We start from the raw sequence: 25,887 nt of genomic DNA, 5'->3' as shown, positions 1-25,887 counted from the left end.
CATTTAAGTAGTAAGATATCTGTTACATAATTAGGCACTACTTCTAAGAGCCTAACACCAGTGTATGTGTGTTATGGTTTCTGACCAATCATCACATTCATGTTTGTTTAATCAGGTTTATTCTTATGATGAAATGTAGTACCATGGAAATTATTTCCTGTGTCTTAATTCATGCCCTACCATCCTGCCACTTCTGCTTGACAGTGTTTTCCATATATTAACTTTCCTTACCGATCCTGCAGAGAGCCACCTCATTCCTTACCTTACCAGTCCACCTAATTTTCAATATTCTCCTGCAGTACCACATCTCAAATGCTTCAATTCTCTTCTGTTCTGGTTTTCCCACAGTCCTTGTTTCACCAACTTACAGTTCTGTGCTGTAAACATACATTCTCAGAAATTTCTTCATCAAATTAAGGTCCGTATTTCATACTATTGGACTTGTCTTAGCCAGGAATGTCCTTTTTGCCAGTGCTAGTCTACTTTCGATGTCCTCCTTGCCCCGCCTGTCGTGGGCTATTTTTCTGCATACGTAGCAGAATTCCTTAACTTCATCTATTTCACGATCACCAAGCTTGATGTTTAGTTCCTCACCTTTCTCATTTCTGCTATGTCCCATTATTTTTGTCTTTTATGGACTTACTTTCACTCCACATTCTGTATTCATTAGACAGTTCATTCATTCAGCAGATCATGTAAATCTTCACTTTCTTTAAGGATAGCAATGTCGTATCATTGATATCCTTTCACCTTGAATTTTAATCCACTCCTGGACTTTCTTTTGTTCCATCATCGCTGCTTCGCTGTATAGATTGTGTTTCCATTCCTTTTTTAGTGTGTTTCTTCTCCTCTTGTTTTGCCCCTGTATGTGAGGATTTGGAACTGCATAAGGTCTGTCTCTTTTAGCAGTTCTCCTTGTTCACTGTCCGTCTTCGTCCCTTCACAGCATGTGTTCCTGTTTCTATGCGTTTGGGCGCTGATGACCACGCTGTTTGGCGCCAGAAAACCTCAAAACACACACACACACACACACACACACACACACACACACACACAGCAGTAGGGATGAAAGACTACATCCCTGTCTTAAATCCTTTTTAATCTGAGCACTTCGTACTTGATCTTCCACTCTTACTATTCCCTCTCAGTTCTTGCTTATATTATATATTACCACTCTTTCTCTATAGCTTACCCTATTTTTCTCAGAATTTCAAACATCTTGCACCAATTTACATTGTCGAATTTTTTTTTTTTTTTTTTTTTTTATTTTTTTTTCCCCCCTAGGTCAGCAAAATCATATGAATGTGTCTGTATTTTTCTTTAGTCTTGCTTCCATTGTCAACCACAATGTCAGAATTGCCTCTCTGATGCCTTTCCCTTTTCTAAAGCCAAACTGATTATCTAACACATCCTCTATTCTCTTTTCCATTCTTCTGTATATTGTTGTCAGCAACAGATGCATGAGTTGTTAAGCTGATTTTGCAGCAAGTCTCACACTTGGCAGTCCTTGCAATCTTCGGAGTTGTGTGAATGGGTTTTTCCAAAAGTCGAGTGGTATATTGCCAGACTTGTAAGTTCTACACACCAACACGAATAATCATTTTTTTCCCACTTCCCCAAATGTGTCTAGAAATTCTGAGGGAATTTTATCTATATCTTCTGCCTTATTTGATTTTTAAGTCTTCCAGGGCTCCTTTAAATTCTGATTCTAATACTCCTCTATACTGCCTCGTTTCTTCTTCTGTCATGTCGTCAGGCAAGCCCACCATCTCATAGAGACCTTCAGCGTATTCTTTCCATCTGTCCACACTCAGCTGTGCATTTAACTGTGAAATTCCCATTGCACTCTTGATGTTACCGCCCTTTGCTTTTAATTTCAGTTAATGTTGTTTTGTGTTTCCTATAAATTGTGTCATTCCTTCTGACAATCATTTCGTATTCAATGTCTTCACATTTTTCATGCAGCCTTTTCACTTTAGCTTCCTTGCAGCTCCTATTTATTTCACTCTTGAGTGACTTGCGTTTCTGTTTGCCTGAATTTCCTTGAACATTTTTTACCTCCTTTTTTCATTGATCAACTGTAGTATATCTTCTGTTACCCATAATTTCTCCACAGTTACCTTCCTTGTACAGATGTACTTTCCATCTTTTTAGAGATTCCCATTCCTCTTCAACTGAACTGCATATTGAGCTATTCCTTATTGCTGTCTCTATAGCCTCAGTTAACTTAAAGTGTACCTCTTCATTCTTTACTACTTCCGTATCCTACTTTGAGTATTGATTATTCATGACTAATCTCTTAAACTTTAGCTTACTCTTCGTCACTACTAAATTGTGATCTGAGTCTGTATCTGCTCGTGGGTACATCTTACAATCCAGTGTCTGATTTCTTAATCTCTTCCTGACCGTGATGTGCTTGACTTGAAATCTGCCTGTAACTCCTGACCTTTTCCAAGTATTCTGCCTCCTCTTGTGATTCTTGAACAGAGTATTCTCTATTACTAGCTGAAATTTATTGCAGAACTCAGTCTTTCTTCTCTCTTATTCCTAGTACCAAGCCCATATTCTCCTGTAACTCTTCTATTCCTTCCCCTCCACCTGCATTCCAATCCTCGTGTCTATTAAGAATTTCACCTCCCTTTACTTACTGTATTACCCGTTCAATATCATCATATACTTCCTTTATGTCCTCATCTTCGGCTTCCAACATCGGCTTGTACACCTGAACTATTGTTGTTGATGTTGGTCTGCAGCTGATTCCAGCAAAAACTGCGCAGTCACTGAACTGTTTACAGTAACGGTCTCTCAGTCGTGCCTTCCTATTCGTAATGAATCATACTCCCATTGTACCATTTTCTGCTGCTGTTGTATTACCCTGTTTCACCTGAGCAGAAATCTTTCTTCTTTCCATTTCACTTCACTAACCCCCACTATATCTAGATTGAGCCTTAGCATTTCCCTTTTTTTCTTGCTTTCTTAGCATGTTCAGACTTCTGACATTCCACACTCCGACACTTAGAACATTATCCATTCATAGGTTATTCAGTGTTGTTCTCATGGTCACCCCCCCCCCCCCCCCCCCCTGGTAGTTCCCTCATGGAGAACTGAATGGGCACTGGTCCGGAATGTTTTGCCAGTGGAGAGATCATCATGACACTTTTCAATTAAAGTCCACATGTCCTGTGCCTCCAGTGCTGTGGTTTCCATGGCCCTCTGCATCCTCATGCCATTGATCAATGCTAATTCTCCTCCCTTTAGGGGCTGTTTCCCACCACCGCAAGGGAAAGAGTGTTCCCTGAACCTCTGTCCACTCCTCCACACTCTTTGAGAAGGCCGTTGGCTGAATAAGAGGTGACTATTTATGCCAGAGTCGGCCGCCACTGCTAATGATTTTTGTTCAAAATTTAAGTGGTGGTGGGGTCCGAACTTGGGACTGAGGACATTTTTATTACTCATCAAAGATGCTACCCCTAGCCCACAGTTGGACCCCCAGCTAAGTAAATCATTGTAAATAGTAAAATATGCATTAGTTGCAAACTCATTTTGCTAATTGAGAAGTTTATGTGCTTATTTGCATTTCTTCTAAAATGTCTAACCATCTACTTTTATAGATGATACATAAAATTTTTAGTTGGTGGTCAGTGCTATCAATATCATGCCCCTCCTTTTGCATGTGTAAAACTAACAATTTTATTGCTGGCATCGACGTTCTTGTTTAATCTTACGTCATAAGAGCTGTTAATCTGACCAGTATACCTTTATCTCAATCACAGCATGGTAGAAGTCCTCAGATTTCCCTGTATTTATTACTCCTATGTGGCACATTATGACGCACTTATGTTTTTATGTTATCTTCAGTCCTGAACACAATTTGAACTCCCGTTCTTCGGAATACGTGCTCAATTCTATCTGAAGTTATACAGTGTCTTTCAAGGTGGTGTACTTGACCTTATCAGATGCCACCTTTGCATGCCATTTATTTCTCTTCTTTATATTCTCCTTAATTTTGTTGTATATTGTGTAAACAAAGTCCAGGTCATATTAGTTTGCTGCAGCGACCTTCCGTAATTTGTATAATTCCTTCTTCTTTTCTGCTGGGCATAGGGAAGCTGTATTATTCTGCTTGGAGTGGATGTTAATAATGACAGCCATGTCATATCAGTTTTCTGTGTGTCTAAAATGCATGTCTATTATTTTTCTTGTGTATGGTCAGATCTAAAAAGTTAATCTTTCCGTCCACTTCATGTTCCATTGCTCCCTTTGTAAAGCACAGCTGAGTCATTAGTATATCTTTTGTAGTATACTATGTTGTTATGAATTTCTGGTTTCATCTTGGAGGTTTTGGGAGTGTATTGGTTGTATTAAGAGTGTAAGCTCGCCAGGTATCTATTGGCAGGATATACATTAGACTTAAGTTCTTTCACCTGAAAAGGAGGATTGCTCTTTATCGACATACTGATCGTCACTTAAATCAATGGCTGTTTTTCTGTTGTCTGACTGGACAATTAGCACTTTTATGTTCATAAGAGTTTTTTGTTGATTATCCAAAACAGCCTTGCCACTCTAAAGTTGTTCCTTGACTAATCCACAACCATTGTAATCTGTAAGACATCTGTCAATTATCTTATTGATGCCAACAGCTACTTCATTTCAGTCAGTCATGGTTAAGTTGGCACCATAAAGTTGGGGACAGTTTGAAAGATCAATGAATTGATCTGTTGATTGGTTACACCTAACATGAACTGTTCCACACAAAATCTTCAGTGTACTTACAGGTCCAATTGTGTTGCTGCCTGCTTACTAACCTGGAAAACACCAATTGGGTTAAATACACCTGCATTTATGTGATCATTCTGTGCATACAGACATCATATTTCACATCTGCCACAATGTCTGAACTTCACAAACATACTGCTCAGGCATAGTTAGTATCTGTCAGAATAATATATATAAGGGATTCAACCACTTTCAAGAAGTTTCTTACTGAATTGAAATTTTAATTGTGAATTGCAATTTTAATTGTGAATTGAAATTTTAATTGTGAATTGAAATTTTAATTGTGAATTGAAATTTTAATTGTGAATTGAAATTTTAATTGTGAATTGAAATTTTAATTGTGAATTGAAATTTTAATTGTGAATTGAAATTTTAATTGTGAATTGAAATTTTAATTGTGAATTGAAATTTTAATTGTGAATTGAAATTTTAATTGTGAATTGAAATTTTAATTGTGAATTGAAATTTTAATTGTGAATTGAAATTTTAATTGTGAATTGAAATTTTAATTGTGAATTGAAATTTTAATTGTGAACTGAAATTTCAATTTTAACTAAGGTTTTGCTGTTATTTAAAAACCTAAAGAATGTCCTTCCTGCCTAACTTGGTATGCTTGCATGTGCCTTGAGTACCCATTTTTGTGGTCAGAAGCATTCTGTCAATGATTTTTCTTTTCCATAGGGAAAGCAAGGCTCATTCTTTAAATATCATAAAAGGGGTCAAAATTTGCAATCTATTAGTTGTTTTCAACACCAAACCCTAAATGAACAAATGGGGCACCATAGCCTTATGGAAGTTAGTTGATGTAATACTGACCTGTTCTTTTACCTAGTCCCTTTCTTTCCTCCAGGGTCTTCACATTCCCTCCTCTCCTGTCCCTCCCACCCACCCCCCTCCCCACTCTCAAACCCAGCCTTCTAAAAAAAAAAAATTGTAAAAATGGTTTTACAGAACAATGATTTTAGAATTTAAAATTTTTTGGGGACATTGTCAGCAGATCTGTTCCTTCAGCATAATAGATGCATGTTTTAAGTCATGAACACCCATGGTTTAAGATCACCAGCACATGCGCAAGCTGTCTACAGGCTAGCATGTTAACTTTCATGCCATAAGCAAGAGACAGCATACAGTGATGTCCCCTGTTCCGTGACTGCCTGTAGACTGGAGCAGTTATGTTTTTTTCATGTTCTATTTTTCTGTCCATAAGCTATTTACATGACACATTTTGGTCAGGTTACTTAGAATCTCTCTCTGTTGTGCTGCAACTGCTTCTTGGTTTTTCACAAGCTCACTGCATATTAGGTCTTAATAGTTATTCATAATAATTTCGGCTTAGCAGTGGATCACTAAAATATAATTTGTTTATGCTCCATCCACCATATTGGATTAGAATCCATGCATCCAACTGTTCTATTTTATGACTTACCACCTTCTAGTGGTGTTTTATTTGGACAGACAACAAATATTGGGCACAAAGTTCCAAGCTTTTCAGCTCAATTGATTTAGGTACCCAAATGCAAATAGTGTAACATTCTTATGTAAAAGCTTTTAAAAGTTTTTAAAAAGTTCTAAAAAAACATAAAATATATGTAGAAAAGTATGATATAAGTTGATGCCTTAGAGTTGTTATTCCTTTTTGATTTATTGTTATGTAGATGTTCACCTCAACATGTGACTTCTAGTGGCATGAAACCGGTAGTGATCTAAAAATAAATGACTAAATACAGATGAAACAGTTTATTAATATCCAAGATGATTACTTACTCATAACTGTGGTTGCCCTATCTACAAGGTTGTCTCCATATAAAAACAGTTCACCAGAAATTGGTGAAGATTAGGATGAGAGAGACATTGAACATTTCTGGTTGTTTGCAGATTTGGTTGTTACATAACTGAGGCATATTGGAATGAATTGTGTACAAATGTCATCAGAGAATAAATACAGAATGAGACTGTTTTAAGGATTCATATTAGATAAACAAATGTGGAAAATGGTACGTTGAATACTGTTTTAAGGATCCACAGCTAAAGAAAAACCAAAGAAAACCTGCTTAATGTGTTGAACGCCATATGGAGTCGTAAACACAGTCAAAACACTGTAGCTCAATCTATTTCAGTATTTGCAATCCACCCAAGAATTTTTAATTGTCATAAAGTCAAATAATTTATAATGCTTGATCTTTTCTGATGAAGCTGAATCATAAAATCTCTATTAAGAGACGGTGGAATGAATTATGGCATTTTACACTATAAGAAAATTATACTTACATAGTTTGCAGTCATAAATTTAGTGATGTAAAAGCCATTCTTTTTCACAACAATCAGTGTCTTACGTAACTGCCTCTGAAAGCAGCAATGTGAAAAGAGGCTTAAAATGTGGTAATTGCTCCCCACAAAATGTGGATGTTGATGAAAGACAACACACATCTCTGTGAGATGATGCTACATTTAGTTAATAACAGTATTATGAACTTGATTATAACTGCTATTACTGTCCTTTGAGAAGATGTTGCAAATTTCAGACTTTAATTATGTTCAGCAAGATGCCTGGTCCCCCCCCCTCCCCTCCCCTCCCCTCCCAAACCCCCTAACCCCTCATCCCATCCCTGCATCTAAAGTGTTGGTGACAGGATAAAGATTTGGAGATCCTACTGGTATTGGAACTGACAGAACATGCACAAACAAGTTGTTGCCTAAGCAGTTGACTTCTCTCATATTTGAGAGTGCTTTTCTTCTCATTCCTGGGCAGATTGCTCTGATCTGCCAATAGAAAGAAACTTCCACTTGGGAATATATATATACACACCTTAAAGTGATGTCCCACCAAAACATGCTTCTGTAGTTCCATTTTTGGGGATTTTTGAATAGTTTCTCTGTCAGTTTTTTCAGTAATAACTTTCAGAGCAAAATGAGATGTTAGGCGTTACTACTACCAAATGGATTTCATCAACCAGTTACTGTTTGGTTTCAAAATTCACTATTATTCCATTGTACTAGTTTGATTGTTTTCAGTTTCATTTATGTAAGGTTAGCATTTAAGTGTAAGAAAGAATTGTAACATTGCTGCTATTTCCTAAGAATTTCATTATTTCTATTAATACAGCTGTAGAATTTATATTCGTGTCTAATACAAAAAAATACAGAGAAATTAACATATACGGTTACAAACTCTGTTCTTGTTTTTTTGTTGTCTGTGTACTCAGATGTGTGGATAATTGATGATATTGATGTTTATAACAGGATTCTGATATATGTTTGTATATACTGGCACTAAGAAGGTTAATTTTATATATATTTAGTTGTCACACAACATACACTCTCAACATGTTTACTGTGAAAAACTGTATGATCCGTGGTGGTTATTAATGGTGCTTTTATTTTTTTAATTTCAAAATACAAGAATGAGTCATTTTAAATTGTGTTAATCATTTTATGCCTTGTGCCAGTTCAAACTAAAGTACTGAATCCAATCATTCATTTAATTATTAAAATCCTAATAACAGCTATGAATTCCTGTAATGTTTTGTGTTGTAATGTTGTTCTCATTCTTAAATACAAGTTGACCTAAGAGCTTTGAGTTTGAAACAATGAAAATACACTGAATGTAGGAAGAATGGTGTTTTGACCTTGAGAAAATGCAGTTTCATTTGTCATGCCAGTTCATTTTCTCACAAGTTGTGCAACTCTAATGTGAGTGGTAACATTCCCTTTAGGTTCATAACTGGACTGCAGAGCAAACTGCTGAGTGGTTAGCAACAAATGTTGAGTTACCACAGTACATTCCGACATTTATTGTGAACAGAGTTACAGGAGCAACTCTGCCAAGGTAGGCTGAAATGAGACTTACTTATTAAAGCTGCAAATTTTAAATGCATTATTCAAGCTAAATATCTCTCTCTCTGTCTCTGTGTGTGTGTGTGTCTCTGTGCGTGCGTGCGTGCGTGCGTGCGTGCGTGCGTGGGTGCGTGCGTGCGTGCGTGCGCGTTTTTTAGATCTTTGATTCAGTAAAGTTTAAAAATTTGTTTCCTGTGTTGAAAGTGGTCATATAAAAATTCGCATCAGATAGCTTACCTGTTCTATAAAATTCTAATTTTGTAAACATATAGGTATAAAAAGTAGATAGCTGTCAGTTTCTGGAATACTTAGTAACAAGATTCTGTTGACCATGCAGTATGTGTATCTAACAAACTTCTCTCTGCAGTTTCAATATCAGAGGTATGAGTAACAAACATAAGTAATGATGGATTCAAAGTAATTGGCATTAGGAGCACATAAAGGCTGTTTCATTATTTTATACCAAAACTCCCATAGCATGTCTTTTAAATTAGCAGCAGTGCTGTGTGCATTTTTCACAAAATGTTAATGCCATTTGGAAAGAAAAGAAAGTTAGTAACTATTGCAAGAAATGGAAACTAATAGAATTTCCGTAAATCACCACCCCACTGCAGTATCCTGTTACACAGGAGACTGATTTTTAGTGTTCCTGTATGGCAGTTGTAGTGTCTTCTGGGGAAGGCCACTTTCCCACCACAAGTGCTGCTCACTCTCCAGCTTGTAGATAGACCACTATTTGATCACACCATCTCTGTTCGATTTGCAAATGGTACGTGGAAATGACAATAGTCATTAAACCTCCATATTGGCTATAGTTCCTTCAAGTTTCTCATTGTGATCATTTTCTGATATGTAAGTGCGGGAAAATACAGGAAGAGTCGGAAGCGACTGTACAGCTTTGGAATGATACAGAAATTTATTGAGATAACTTACAGAATCAGTAGATGGGTCATTTTGTAGCACACAGCTTCAGGTTTGATTCGCATAGTGAATCCGTTCATGATTCCGCCACCAGGAGTGCCAGCATTGTGCATATTTAAAATGGCTGCTTTCACAGGTTCAAAGTGTGCTTGTTGTGTGTTTTGATGTCATGAAATGAACTCTGCAACAACAGATTGATGAAAATTACGGAAATGGGGTGGTTTTCTATGTGGACTGGCCACGAAGGGCCAGTTGCTTGGCCACATGGCACCCCAGACTAAATGCCAATGGATTTCTTTATTTGGGGTTTATTAAAGACCGTGTATGTGTTCCTTCTGTAGCAAACAATATAGTCAAACTGCAACGAGTGTGGGAAGAAATTGATACTGGTGGTATGTTTGCTGCAGTACAAATGGTGGTCAGATCAAACCAAAATGACACTTGACACTTTTATGTGAAACTTGAGGTTGTTTGCTGCAAAATGACACCTTCCAATTCTATAAGTTCTCTTTAAGTTTCTATGTCATTCCAATGCTCCTTTTTGACTCTCCCTGTAATAGTGCCGATGTCTGCAATGCTGTAAATCACATGGAGGAGCATAGCTAGCAGAGTTTTGCAAGATCTCTTTTTGTTTATGTGGATTGATTTTTATAAAGGAGATTTTTGTTCTACAAATATATCATAGTACATGAGCATAAAACATCTTAGCAAGATGGATGAGCCAGGTGAAATACCCTCAGACTTCAAGAATAATATAATAATTCCAATCCCAAAGAAAGCATGTGTTGACAGATGTGAAAATTACCGAACTATTAGTTTAATAAGTCAGGGCTGCAAAATACTAAAGTGAATTCTTTATAGACGAATGGAAAAATTGGTAGAAGCCGACCTCGGGGAAGATCAGTTTGGATTCCGTAGAAATACTGGAACACGTGAGGCAATACTGACCTTACGACTTATCTTAGAAGAAAGATTAAGGAAAGGCAAACCTATGTTTCTAGCATTTGTAGACTTAGAGAAAGCTTTTGACAATGTTGATTGGAATACTCTCTTTCAAATTCTGAAGGTGGCAAGAGTCAAATACAGGGAACAAAAGGCTGTTTACAATTTGTACAGAAAGCAGATGGCAGTTAGAAGAGTCGAGGGACATGAAAGGTAAACAGTGGTTGGGAAAGGAGTGAGACAGGGTTGTAGCCTATCCCCGATGTTATTCAATCTGTATATTGAGCAAGCAGTAAAGGAAACAAAAGAAAAATTTGGAGTAGGAATTAAAATCCATGGAGAAGAAATAAAAATTGAGGTTCGCCGATGACATTGTAATTCTGTCAGAGACAGCAAAGGGCCTAGAAGAGCTGTTTAATGGAATGGACAGTGTCTTGAAAGGAGGATATAAGATGAACGTCAACAAAAGCAAAATGAGGATAATGGAATGTAGTTGAATTAAATCGGTTGATGTTGCGGGAATTAGATTAGGAAATGAGAGACTTAAAGTAGTAGTAGAGTTTTCCTATTTGTGGAGCAAGATAACTGATGATAGTCAAAGTAGAGAGGATATAAAATGTAGACTGGCAGTGGCAAGCACTTCTCAAGAAGGGAAATTTGTTAACGTCGAGTATAGATTTAAGTGTCAGGAAGTCGTTTATGAAAGTATTTGTATGAAGCGTGGACGATAAATAGTTTAGACAAGAAGAGAATAGAAGCTTTCGAAATGTGGTGCTACAGAAGAATGCTGAAGATTAGATGGGTAGATCACATAACTAATGAAGGAGTATTGAATAAGATTGGGGAGAAGAGAAGTTTGTGGCACAACTTGACTAGAAGGGATTGGTTGGTAGGACATGTTCTGAGGCATCAAGGGATCACCAATTTGTTATTAGAGGGCAGTGTGGAGGGTAAAAATTGTAGAGGGAGACCAAGAGATGAATACACTAAGCAGGTTCAGAAGGATGTAGATTGCAGTAGGTACTGGGAGATGAAGAAACTTGCACAGGATAAAGTAGCATGAAGAGCTGCATCAAACCAGTCTTTGGACTGAAGACCACAACAACAACAACAACAAAACATCTTTAATTCTAAAACTGATAGACATCAGTGAAATAAGCATCTGTACTCCTCTGCACTTCCTGAAAATGTGTATGACCTGCGCTTTTCCCCAATACATAGGTACGCTTTGTTACGTCCGTACCCTGCAATAAATTGCTCTTTCACATAATCTAGGTAGAATCACACGGGTATCTCGTCTGATCCAGGAACCTTACCACTACTATGAAGTTGTGATTGCTTTTCTGTTCAGTAATCACTTCTCCCAATATTTGCCACTTTGGTGTTCGTGCAATGATTGAAAGAAGGGAGCATATTAAACTGCTGGAACTGTTTTGGATGACCAGATTCAATATTTCGGCCCACTGTCTGTCATCATCATCCATTTCTCTGGTCATTATGGTCAGTGATTGACTGAAATAGATGGATTTGAACAGCTTGGTTGTTTTTTTTTTTAACATGAGACTAAATCTTCATAGTGTTTTTAGTCAGGTTGTTTGGCAATATTTTATTTTCTGACATTGAAAATTTCTCTTCCTGCTCTTCCTTGTGCTCATTTTCGATTTGTCCAATTTTTTTCCCCACTACGTGTTGACTTCTCTTAAATCTGTGACGCTATTTTTGTTGACATGGTGAGATCCATGATGACTCTTTCACATCCCAGAACCTTGCACATATCATACTTGTCTAAGGTGTACTGAGCAATGCCTTGAATTTTACCCATTTGTGCTCCCCATCTTTATCTCCAGCACTGGATATTTGGTGTTGGCTACTCACTCTGCAATTTGCATCTTGTTGCAAAAATGTTTTATTACCCTCCATAATAATCCTAATAACGTGTGTGGTCCACATTATAACTGCTTAGTTTACTTGGTAAGACTTCAGTTTGTTTATTGATTCCAAATTTAATGTGAAGCTTTAATCTCGTGGACTTCTTCAAAAAGTTGAGTATTATTAAGTATTGATGACTTGTGGCTGTTTATAGTTAATTACCTCAATTTTTACCACAGTTTTTAATAGATTTAGAAAATTCTAGAGTTTCATACACATTTAAGTATGGTTTGTATGCTGTGCACAATTCATCGAAGAATCTCTCTTACTTATGAAGAAAAGTGTACCTATAGCAACAAATACTGCCATTAGTAAGTGGGGAAAAAATGATGAAATTTCACATGTAAAAAAAATTATTTCGTTATGTTTTAGAATTTCACTTCTATGAGTGTGAATTCTGAATCCTTCCTGGTTATGCTGACAAAGTATTATGAATTTTCTTGTAAAAGTGTAGACAGTGGAAATTAAAATGTCCTGTGATGCCTCTCCTGCTTAAAGTCGGTCCGTTGGGCCCGCCCCCCCCACCCCTCCCTCTGCCGCTGCCCCCCCCCCCCTTAAATGGCAACAGTAAACGCTCTCTCCTATTGGTTCGAATAAAATGCCTTTTGCACGAATTTGATAATTTAAGAATTTGCTAATGGCATTAGGAGTGTTACTGTACCTTGTGTGTGCTTTTGTTGTGCAGTCAGTGGCAACACTCGAAACTTATGAATTCAGGACCGTTGATATGCATCAGAGTAACAGCTTTATCTACTGATAAAGTGCTCATAATGAAGCAATATAATAATTAAATTGGATGCTTGCAAACATCAGTCACTGCAAATTGTTCTACATAATAGTAGAAATCACATCAGAAAATCTACAGTGTACCAGATGTAAAGAGTCAAATGTACTTTTACCAGAAGAATAATTACTGATGCGTTTTCACACATTTAAAATTAAAATTGCTGTTTCTCAGTGCCTTAGAGCCATTCAGTTAGTTTAGTCCTGATACCTGTCAAATGTCATAATCTCATAATAGATCTTTGTTTTCTGCATTCAAGGTTTTTTATCTTAAAAGGTATGTTTTCTTGCATATATAACTTTTATAATGCAGCTATTATTGATCTTTTGTTACATAGCTTGAACAAAAAGATTTCTGTTTTGCTTACTCAGTTCTTCCGCTTTATTCGGCATGACTATTGGTTTTAGTGGCACTAATTTTGTTAATGAGTCAACTAATTTCAAACCAATTCAGATGCTATAGAAACCATTACATAGTTTGTCTGTACAAAATCTTGTTTATGCAGTTACATTGCGTCACAAATTAATCAGTTTCATCATATTTGCAATTTGTGTAGAGTGTTTTGCTTTGTCCTCATTTTACTCTTTTACACAGCACTTTAATTTAAGTGGCTCCAATTCACTACATTGTGTTGTTGACTAGAATTTGGAAGAACATTTCTAAATATGCCACAGAGAGTAAGACTTTTCTTATTTTCTGTTAATTAAATTTGATGTTCAGTAAAGTGGACAGCAGTATGAATATATTCATCATTTAATTTATTTTTAAAGCATGTCACTCAACTGTTCAGTAAGCTCATTCTTTACATCAGTGACACAACAATGCAGAGGAAACACATGTAGGGTTGAAATCTTTCTATAGTATTGAAACTGTTACCATTTGAGTCTCAAAATTACAGTCATCAAATTTCTGTTTTGCAGACTAGCAGCTAATAACATGCATTACTTAAGCAATGTTCTGGGAATTAAAGATCCCATTCACAAACAGAAAATTGCACTAAAAGCTATGGATGTTGTACTGTTTGGCCCACCGAAAGGTATTTACTTTTTTGTTCTGTAAATACAGAGCCCTTTGTAGTACTAATCATATAACTTAATATATCTATCTGTTTCTAGATTACAGCCATGGAACAAAGGACATCATCCTCATAACTCTTTTACTTGGAGCACTAATTGGATGTTATTATGCCTATCACCAAAATAAAAACTCTAAGAAACATCTAAGACGCATGATGAAAGACATGGAGAGTCTCCATAAGGCAGAACTTGCATTGGATAAATTGCAGGTATGTTTTTATTCCCTAATTTTAAAGTCTTGAGTATGGTGACATATTAACAAAGTTTTAATTTTGAACTCTTAACTATTTAGAAAGAGCTTGAGCAAGCTAGGTTTGAACGGGCTTGTGTGACGACAGAGAAGCAGAATCTGGAAAAACAACTACTAGAACAAGGTTGCGATAATCCTGAGATGCGGACATCTTATTCTGATCTTGAGGTTTCACAACTGAAAGCTGAAATTGAGGTCAGTAGTTGGGATTTTTCTCTGACATTTCTGAAGCCTTGTGTCCGGTTGAAAATGTCACAAAAATGAAATATTTTACCTGTCCAGATGTTGCGCAGAGAGCTTCAGAGAGCAGAAGGTGAATTAGAAGATCGTTGTTGGTCACCTCCAGTAGGATTACAGCAGTGGTTACAACTTACTCATGAAATAGAAAATAAGGCTTATATTAAGAAAAAGCTTTCAGCAGAGAAGCAACTTCAGCAAGCAAGAGAAGCAGTAAGTTCAAAAATTTTAACCATTGTTTATTGTAATGTGAAGAAGGAACTGATGATAATTTTCTGTCTCAATTTTCTGTGCAGTGTGAGAAGCTTAGAAAGAAAAGGTCAAGTTTGGTGGGAGCTTTTGTATCAACTCATGGGAAATCTATAGATGATGTTGATAGAAGCATTGTGGAAGCAAGGTGAAGTAACTTTGTGTGTCTTATCATGAAACATTTATTCACAGAAGGCACTTAGCAAATTTGTTCTATCTCGCTTGTGTGCAGGACTGCCTTAAATGAAGTTACACAGGAGCTGAAAGAACGTGTCCACCGTTGGAAGCAAATTGAGCTGCTATGTGGTTTTAATATTATCAATAATAGTGGTCTCCAGTACCTGGAAAATGTTTTATATAGAGGAACAGCAAATGGAAAAGGAGGATCCAGTGGTGGGCTACGAGGTGAGTTTTAGCTCAAACAAAAATTACATAAGTATATGCCCCATGTCTTGTCTTTCTCAGCTACACAGTGCAGTATAGTTATTACTAACTTATCTGTTAGCATTTGAGTTTGCAGTTATCCTTTGAACTTGTGAAAAAAAAAATTCACCTCAGTGCCTGCATTAATTGTGTGATCTGATTGCCATGTACAGACTTGAGCTCTGGAAAATTTTGTTATACAAAGTCATAGCTTAACTTTTACATTTGTACCCATGAAGAAACTATAATGGATCACAGTTCACAGTACTTAAAGCAAATTGTATAAGTCAGTTGTTCTTAGATTAACACAAAAATGGATTTGAAACAATATGGACTTTAATGTCCACATAGTATAGATTTCAGAGTGAACAAAACTCAACTTGGACTAGCAGAATGTTGTGGATAAAGTTGAGGGTAATTGTAATTCGCAGATCACAACTTATTAAGACTAGAAAAGAATTGTTTTAGTGGGTTTAATTTTGTGCAAATAGAGCATCAAAAGAAATAAATATTAAAGAAATCATCGTTGACCTCCCCACTCTGCTGAAATTCAAAATAATTGTTTTGATCTGTTGGGTTGAGAAAAATTCCAGTGGCATGAATAACAATTGCAGCTAATAATTACTGTAGGTGACTCTTTCTTAATGGAAAAAAGTTTCAGCAGAATAAGAAAACAGAATTGGGGCTGTTTGCACTGAACAGTTAAGTATACACTGTTTGACAGCAGATAACAATGATTGAATATCTCTTACAAAAATGCTTTCTAGCCTTGAATAACAATTACTACCAAATACTTGACGAGTCAGTGGAAACAAAACAGAAAATTATAAGTACCGAATGAGGAAATGTGCTGAAATTGCTGTGACAGCTTACAGGCATGTACAGAAATAGTAAGCACCTGTAGGTCAATCGGCAAGTTTATGTCTATTGCCCATGAAGTGAATCATGTTGTACCACTGGTTACATGCCTCAATGTGGACCTTTAAAGTCTATGTTTGGTCCCAGGTCAGAATTAGGTTTTTTAAACGTCACTTATCATCTTTTTCACCTCTGGCAGTGTTTCCAGTAGGGAAAATACCAAGCTGCACAATGGACCAGAGTCCATGTTGAACTGTTGATCCGTGTATCTGGGTGGGTAAGTCAGTTCAAATATTAGGGGAAACTAAAGGCATAACACCTCCGAAAGGAACATGCACAATAAATCGGGTTCAAGCCAACCTTCACTTTGATAAGACGTATGCTTAAACAGTCAGTGCAAATGTATACCTTTGCCATACCCTCCATTTCTAATTTTTTCGTTATTGAGTAATTGGCTATGGCTGCAGCTCATGACCATGTTGTTAGTGTTGCTGCCTCTAGATCATGGTGCCCATGGTTCAGTTCCCAGCTGGGTCTCAGATTTTTATCCACGTGGGAGTTGGGTGTTGTGTTCTCATCATCAGCGACACACAAGTTGGCTAAATGGTATCAAATAGAGGCTTGCTCTAGGCGGCCAAACAACCTCACATGAAGTCTCCTGCTCAGTAACACCGTACGATCATCGTTTTTTGTTTCAAACAATGGTTTTAAAAACTTGTGAGCTATTGAAATTTCTGTCCCCTCAGAAAGTTACGTAAATCCACGGCCATTGATCCATAAAATGTATGTTTGCAGCGTACTTAGGCCTGTTGCAGCATGATGACACAGTCAACAACAGTTTGTTCTCGCTCAGATCAGATATGGCACCTAATGACCAATGCTGGTGGCTCTGAATTATCAGCAGTTAAACGTTGCATTCTCGGCAGTACTTGTCTTCAGGATAATTGTGGTAACACTAAGTTTTGAAGCCACGACATCTAAATGTATGACTTATTTTCATAGAATTCTGAGCCACTGCGATGGGTAGTGTTCTGTATTCAAGCTGAAAATTATATGGTTTTCTTGCAGTCACTTTGCGGATTTCTATTTCTATGTTTGTTGCCCTGGAGAAATTTGTCCACTTATTTTCCTCTATCTTTACAACACAAAAGCTTCCATAATAACACTGTGTAGTGAAGTACAAATAATATCTATGGTGAAAGCGTTATAATAATGTAATGGCTAATGTATTGGCATTAGCAAGTGTGTGTCATGCTAATTCAGATCAACACTTAAGTTGTTGTTCAACACAGAAAAATTGTGAACTGGGTTCATTTTCTGAAATGAGGTTAGAAGTTTTCATGTGTCACTGTATTAAGAGTGTGGCCTGAATACATAGATTTGGAATAAAACTTGATTATAAGCAACAACTTGTTGATAAGAGTTCATCAGTAACTGTTGCAAATGCTAGCACCAGATACATGAGTGGTAATGCAGCAAATAACTTGCGTGTCCAGTGCTGGTTGTGGTGAACAGCCATGACCACTTCACCACAGGTTGCCAAAAGCTATCTCAGCATCGTGGTATACACCATTGCTTTATGCAAGTTGCAGAAACAGAGTAGCATGATACCTTAAGTAACTCATTACAGTGAACACTTGAAGCATGGGAAAATGTCACCAGGTCACTAGACGTCAGTGCTGTTCAGTACATCTGTGGAAGTATCAAGCATTGCATGTCTGAGCCCATCTCCAACCAATCTCTGTTAAATGGAAATGGCAGTTGAACAATTATGAATCAAAATAACTACCCAATGCTTTAAGTGGGCACTACTATTAACAATAGTGTTTCCTGATTTTTGAAGGCACAACATTCGAATGCATGGTTGAAAAGTCTGTGTAAAAAGTTCTTCAGAAATGACTAGCTGAAGATTCATACATTTGTTTTAACTCCTGAATTCAGCTCCACTGACAGAAGATGCATATTTTTTTTTTTTTTTTTTGGGGGGGGGGGGGGGGGAGGGAATGTCATTAGACTGAGACCCGCAACATTCTATTTATTTCCTCTTCAAAATTTCCCTTAAAACTCAGGCCATGGAATGTAGAGTGTTAGTTGTGCAACATTTCTTTTACCATTACTAGCTTTTGGAAGTTATTGCTGTGCCCTAGGTAGGAATTATCATGCTTAACAATAGCCCACTACCCTACGACCTCCTTGGATTTCAAATGGAAAACCCACGTATTTCACTGAAAATTTTTTATAACTTTTATTTTGCATTGCTGTTTAATGTGCATGTCACACATGAGCTGCAAAAGTTGATGACGTGTAAACTTCCTCTTTTAACCCTTTGTATGTAAAGGTAACGATCTATCGTTACCCCATACTGCCACTAAATACTGTCAGGGTGCCGATTTGTCGGTACTCTGCTTCGTCTTGTTTAGCTTACAGAATCAGGCGCTAGATGGTGTTGGCGTGCTGTTTACACATGCTCTCTGCCTCGAGCTATGTATAGGTCGATAGCTATCGACAATTGAGCATCGTTTCGGTGAAATATTAGCGTTAGATTATTCCGCTTTTGCATCATTTGTTTATTGATGTTGTGTTTTGCAGTACATGTTCACATGCATTCTACGTCCTTGTTTTTGTGCAGTACTATTATTTATCATTGTTTCTGTGTGTTTTTCTCCACGATATTAGTTTTTTGTGAAAAATGTAACCTGCACCAGGCCACAGCAGAGGACTTACCGATGAAGAAATTTGTGAACTTTTAGAATGTACTGGTGAAAAAGTGTGTTTTAGTGAAAGTAGCAACAGTTCAGAAAGTGACAGTGATGTACTTGACGATATTGTGAACGAAAGTGTAGACGAAATGGAAGATCTTAAATGCTACAGCCATTACCACACCCATTTCAAGAGCTGCCAGGACCAAAACATATGCTGCCATCAGGATCTCCTGTGATAGAATATTTCAATCTATTCTTTACTACAACATTGCTGCATCTTACTTTAACTGAAACAAATCACTCATCTAAACAGTTTATAAATAAACATGCTACATTGTCCAAACCGTATAAGAAATGGAAGAATGTGACAGCATACCCCCATTCTCTTATTGTCAAGTGAAGTTGGTGCTGCTAACATTGAAGTCCAAAATAAAAATAAAACAGTAAAACAGCCAGAAATAATACACCAGTACAACCAGTATATGGGTGGAATACACACATCCGAAATGATGCTGTATGCGTATTTGGATGAGAGGCGAACTCTTCATTAGTGGAAGAAGGTAGCTTTTAACATAATGTCAAGAATAATGCTGAACCCTTACATATTATACAAAGAGCATAATAAAGGAAGGAAAGTTGTTTCCAGATATGTATATACTGTAATGATGATTGAAGCCTCGTCAGATGAATGGCTGCAAGAAAAAATGCAACTGATGATCCTCGTGGTTCTCCGGGTTTGAAAAAACTTCCAGAGAAGAGAGAGTCAAGATGCTGTGTGTATACTAGTGAGGGAAGGAAAAGGAGGTCAAGAACTGTTTGTAATAGATGTAATAAGGGGTTGCATGGTGAATGTTTTCCTGAACACAAATGATAAGTCGTACTGTAGACATGGAAAGTCTGTAAAGTTCTCTTCAAATAAATAATTATCTTTCTAACACAAATCTCATATCCCTCATGTCATTTTACTCAGAAATGTGTGTAGATTCTATGGACTGTAGTTAGCCTTCTTAAATTGAAGCACAGTGTTTGATATATGGAATCAGTCAAATTTATATATTTTTTTTAAATATTTTATTTGGACTGTCACAATCAAATTCATTCGAAACATTATGATAATCTATGTAAGCCATAGTATTCTACATACTTTTATGGATAAGTGGTAATTTTTTTTATATTTTTAAAGTGAATACTGTGTGATATATGGCAATTTAAATAAAACGCAGCATAACATTATAAGTACGTATGACATTTTTAGCACACACCACTCCAAATTGGCTGACTGCAAGAGGGTTAACTTGGCTCCAGACAAGTTTTGGGAACTTGTAACAGGCATCTGAAGCTGTCCCCATTTGTTGGCAGTGATTTGACAACGTGCTTAATAAACCCCAATTTAATTTCTGGTGGAACCAAGGTCATATTGATGAAATTTTTCTCACCAGATAATAGACTCTCTCATAGTGTCCAGTCAGTTTTTGGCTCTACTAACCCATAAACAAAGAAAGCAAGGATATTTTGTATGACCTCCCTGCTGACCCAACAACATGCTTAGTATATACAAATCTCCACAAACCATCCATATGATGCACTTGACATTTGATTTTCTAAACAATAGTAGCCAAGTCATTATAGTTCTCTTGCGTACAAACAGTGTGTCCTATAGGAAGAGATGCAAATATAATTCCATTATGCAGCAAGACTGCTTTGAGACTCTGAAAAAATTGTTGAAAATGTTCCATTCTGGTGAATCAAATTGTATTTCAAAACACTTCATGAGCACATGAACAGCATTACAACTAACCAGATTTTCCTCTTTAGAGAAATACAAGAGTAAATTCTCTCTCTTGATGCCTGTACAATGAAAATGAGGTCCCAGATAAAATCAGATTTTTGTTTTTCAGTCTTGATCCTAGCAATTACGCTGGATCTTTTGAAAGACCGAGGTATCTTACTAGATTGTTGAGCTGACTTTGAGAAAAAGTTGAGCTTTCTCATCAACAGAAAATCTGAACAGGATCCATTCTGGGAAGCTAATGTGTGTAAGTGCCCTGCTTCACCAAGGATGTCATCCAAAGTAGAAGGTGGCCGTCGAACTGGTGGTTCAGAACCATGAGACACTGGACGAATAGCTGAGTCGAGGTTATGCTAAGATGTTATTTTTTGTTTCAAAGCCTTTCGGATAACAGAACAGAAGTAGTGTTCAGTACTATTCACAGCATAGCATAGGAATGCTAAAACGAAATGTATTTTTCGTACCCTGAAACCACAAACAAAGATCTTCCTTGTACCTTCTGCACACTTTATGAAGAGTCCGTGCTTTGTCTTGATCAGAGTGTTTCATTTTGAAATACTTTCACGTTCTTCATAAATTCACTAATGTCTCTTTGTTGAATTTTGGCTGTGTATTCACCATAGCTATAACAGAAGTGTATTCCAGAAGTAATAACACAAGTACAGCAACATTTGAATGCTGGATATAAACTGTGTGTTGTGAGATGTCCAGAGAGAGCCTGGACATGTTAGCTTGTTGAAACATGATCTAATCCACCAGCAGATTGTTTATCTTTCTTCATAGTACTTCAGATGAAATGGTGAACCATGCTCAATCTCACCAATATTCTTTACTATAAACTAATATAACCTATTTTCGCATGATCATGTGGCCTTCCTCTTAACACACAAACTACTTTATGCACGAAACTTCCTGGCAGATTAAAGCTTTGTACCCGACCGAGACTCGAACTCGGGATCTTTGCCTTTCGCCGGCAAGTGCTCTACCAACTGAGCTACCGAAGCACGACTCACGCCCGGTGTGTGTCGTGCTTCGGTAGCTCAGTTGGTAGAGCACTTGCCTGCGAAAGGCAAAGGTCCTGAGTTCGAGTCTCGGTCGGGCACACAGTTTTAATCTGCCAGGAAGTTTCATATTAACGCACACTCCGCTGCAGAGTGAAAATCTCATTCTGGATACTTTATGCACCTCCCCCTACCACTACTCTCCTCAGTCACCAAAACTTTTTTTTTCCATTTATTTCCCAGTTTAGCTTTAATTGATAGAATTAATGTGAGAAGTCTTAATTTTAAGACCATTTTTAAATTAAAAAGAATACAAAATTTTAGTTAATTAGGAATATTATGCTAAATAAGAAAACAAAAAGATTGATGTGATGGAATTTTGTATTTTTTTATTTATTTTTTTACTAAGTTGAAATCTGTAAGAAAATGAGTAAAAATCCTGTGCAGGTTTTTACTTGCATAATGTGTTATTTTCACTGATATCAAAGTTATTTGGAAAGTTCTGTCCCAACACTACAGCTGTGCTAGCTTTGGTATTTTTAGAAATGAGTTCATTTTAACTTGCATCAAAGATTTAACTAGGGCAGTGTAACATCTAGCAATATGAGCTGCAACATTTTCACATCAGAGAGAGAAGATAAGGAGAATGACAGTTGAATTTCAGTTTTGTGAACAGCAAGTCTTAAAATTGCCACCCTCTGTGTGTTTGAACTAATTGTTTGTTAGTTTTTTCCACTGACAGTTCCAGTGTTGAGTAGCATATTCCAGGATCTCAATGTTAGACAGAGAGAGACTCAATATTATTAAACTTTATTGAAATGCGCTTGAGATAAAATATCAAAACATTTGTTTAAAGGGTTGTTGTGTTGCTACATAAAGGATGTCCAGAAAGTCCCTTTACATGTGCAATTACTTCAGTGTAACTTTAATAGCACTTTCAGCTACTTGTCCTTAAAATCCACATGTCAACCACCATTGTCCCTGTATGTTGCCTGTCAGCAAGATGTCATATTCTGTTAGTTCATTGATGGCCGTTGGCGGAATGCTTGCAGGCCGAAGTCCATTTTCATGTGAAATTGCATTGTGTTCCTTTTAACCCCAAGTTCCACAACCCACTTTCTGATGGACTCGCAGAATGAATGCATCACTCACCCACTAACTTCAGCATGTTTCCCATCGGATTGATGGATGAGCAATATACGTACTGTGAAAATACACTATAACACTGTAAATTGATAGCACACGTGGACTGAAAAGCACAAATCATCGTGGAACAAAAATCATTCAAAAACGCCTGATGATGAGGTATGATGTGCGCCATATACACTACTGTCAAATAACACCCTGAAAATTACTTTTGTGGTCACAGCTGGACTTTTTCTGCACTTTTACTACCAGTTACAGCCATATGGACTGTAGCAGATGCTTGACAACAACTATCTCTGTCTGCAGCGAGAACAAGCTCACTGACGTCGCATTACTATCCCATGCGCCTGCTTCCTCTCCCTTGCAGCTGTTGCCCACCCTTTCCCAGCCCTCTATTCCATACCTCACGTCACCTTACCTCCTGGGCCACTTCACCAGACGCAGCCTTTCACCACCAATCAAGCTTCATTGCTGTCACAGTGAAGTCAACTGTAATAGCTAAACAAGCCAGTTGTTACCTTTCCTTCTTCCATTGTTTATATTTCACCAAGGTTGTACCATTATCATATTTGAACAGAAAATTAATAATTTTAAGTCGTGAATGTTCTTTCATTGAAAAGATTTAAGTGTTTGTGTGTCAAAATGAAATTGCCTAAAATAATTATTGAAACAGTCACAATTCACACATTTTGTTCATGGTCATTCTCTCCTCATTTCGCTGCATTACTAACTCCATCCTCAGCTACAGACATTGCTGACATGTCATATAAGTGCTTTGTGTTTCTTATCTGGGATATCATTTCTGTTTTTAAGACTAAGAACATGAAGCCACTAGTTTGTGTGCAGATTCCATTTTACTTCACACTGCAAATGATAAACCAATGTACCTTCGTTTGTAATTATTAGAATTCATCCTTATAATCCACTTCATGCAGTGTCATTCCATTGGATTACATAGCAGCATTGAGAATTTTGAAATATGCGAGGGTAATCCCAAAAGTGAGGTCTCTCTCTCTCTCTCTTTTTTTTATTATTATTGTTATTATTGTTGTTATTATTATTATTATTATTATTATTATTATTATTGTTATTATTATTATTATTAAAAAGGTCAGAGACTGGTTTATTTCTGTAATGGTTTGCATCAGTTTACAGCTTGAACATTTAGCTATTTTTAGTCGTATCGCCAATTCTGTCGATGCATTTTTGTAGACGCTGTGGTAGTTTTTGTCTGTCCATATCATACTAGCTCGCCGCATTGTTATTCAGAAAGTTATGAACCTCTTCTTCCACCTCGTCATCGGAGGTGAATCGCTGGGACCACAATTAACACTGACAGGTACTGTGAGACTCTGAAAAAACTTAAATGGGCAATTCAGAACTGGAGAAGAGGAATGTTGAGCAAGGACGTACACATTCTCCATGACAACGCTCGCCCCCACATTGCTCAGCAAACAGTTGCTCTCCTGCAACAGTTTCAGGGGAGCATAATCACCCACCCACCCACCCACCCTATAGTCCTGACTTGGCACCCAGTGACTATCACCTGTTCCCCAGGTTAAAAGAACATTTGGCCATAAAGCGATTCAGCTCCAATGACAATGTGAAAGACTTTCTCAACAGCATGGCGGCGAGATGGTATGACATGAGCATACAAAAACTGCCACAGCGTCTACAAAAATGCATCAACAGAAATGGTGATAATGTCAAAAAATAGCTAAATGTTAAAGCTGTAAACTGATGCAAACCATTGTAGAAATAAACATGTCTATGTACTTATAAAAAATATGTGACCTTACTTTTGGGATTACCCTCGTACTTAGTGCGAATTTTGTGTTGTGGTGGAACTGCTTCTCTAAAGACAGTTGCAGGCTGTGTTCTGTCATAAACACACATGACTATTAGTCTTCTCTTTTGTGCACTTGCAGTAATAGTAGTAGTAGTAGTAGTAGTAGTAGTAGTAGTAGTAGTAGCAGTAGCAGTAGCAGTAGCAGTAGCAGCAGCAGCAGCAGCAGGAGTAGTATTCCTCTCCATACTGCTTCTTGTCACATCCACAGTTGCTTCATAACTATTCAAGAATGGTATTTTATTTGTTCATTTGTTGTCAAGCACCCAGCCAAGATTAATAAAATACACGATACAATGTGCCTCACAAAGTACTATAAAAACTTTCACACTCAAATTATTCCAGATTTCATTACCATTCCCAGTGCGGACAGGCAACTTCATTTCGCAATCCATTTCTCTAGTGCTGGGCTAGAATATTAATCAAATCATTATAATATTTTTTTTCATTGCCTCACTGCTCACAATGAATGCGTTCAGTTAATACTGTTACTCTATACCTCTTTGTTGGTAGTCGGTGATGTAATTTTATTAACCTTTGAAAATCTAGATATTAACCTGCGTCTTCCATTGGTAACCAGCCATACTTCAAATGAAAGAATAAAATACGCTAAAATAAATAATATCAAACAGAAATATTACATGTAAGAATACTCGTCCATTACACAGGGCTCTATCCTACCATGAAATCGGCACTTTCTTATATGTCTCCAGTAAAGCTCAATCTATTTCTCTAGATCTGTTAAGCATAAAGCCATAACTTTTTATAAGCAGTAAATATTTCGTATTAGAAATGTGCAGTAATGATCCATCCAACTATTTAAGTCATGCACTTAGTAAAGATAGCAATTGGAGCTTATGTGTCATATTAAGGTGCTCGCATTTGTATTCTGACAATCCAAAAATTTTATCTGATAGCAGCGGAGTAGAGGGAAAGCTTCTGTATTTTAATTCTACTTTATTTTTCATCATGAATAATTTCTAGTGAAACTATTTCAGCAACATTCAATTTGTGGAAACTATGACTGTTGTTTCAGTGCATACTTTTATCTTCTCTGCTACATTAGGCATTGTCTCGTGAAATGAACATTAATTAAAATGTAAATGAATTTTTAACATGACTTT

The 25,887-nt window shown here is 37.0% G+C and overlaps 1 protein-coding gene across 2 annotated transcripts in view; it reads left to right on the top strand.

The window, feature by feature from the left end:
- Nucleotides 1-25,887, top strand: part of LOC126281247 (stromal interaction molecule homolog) — a 128,037-nt gene that overhangs the window by 14,546 nt on the left and 87,604 nt on the right. For both annotated transcript variants that reach the window (XM_049980040.1, XM_049980041.1), the window contains exons 4-10: nucleotides 8,490-8,602; nucleotides 14,107-14,222; nucleotides 14,302-14,471; nucleotides 14,555-14,707; nucleotides 14,795-14,962; nucleotides 15,046-15,146; nucleotides 15,231-15,403. In XM_049980040.1, coding sequence (XP_049835997.1) covers nucleotides 8,490-8,602; nucleotides 14,107-14,222; nucleotides 14,302-14,471; nucleotides 14,555-14,707; nucleotides 14,795-14,962; nucleotides 15,046-15,146; nucleotides 15,231-15,403 — 994 coding nt within the window. The remainder of the gene's footprint in view (nucleotides 1-8,489; nucleotides 8,603-14,106; nucleotides 14,223-14,301; nucleotides 14,472-14,554; nucleotides 14,708-14,794; nucleotides 14,963-15,045; nucleotides 15,147-15,230; nucleotides 15,404-25,887) is intronic.

This window comes from Schistocerca gregaria, chromosome 7, assembly GCF_023897955.1.
Source record: "Schistocerca gregaria isolate iqSchGreg1 chromosome 7, iqSchGreg1.2, whole genome shotgun sequence".
NCBI classification, from domain to species: domain Eukaryota; kingdom Metazoa; phylum Arthropoda; class Insecta; order Orthoptera; family Acrididae; genus Schistocerca; species Schistocerca gregaria.
This window is presented reverse-complemented; position numbering and strand designations above follow the sequence as displayed.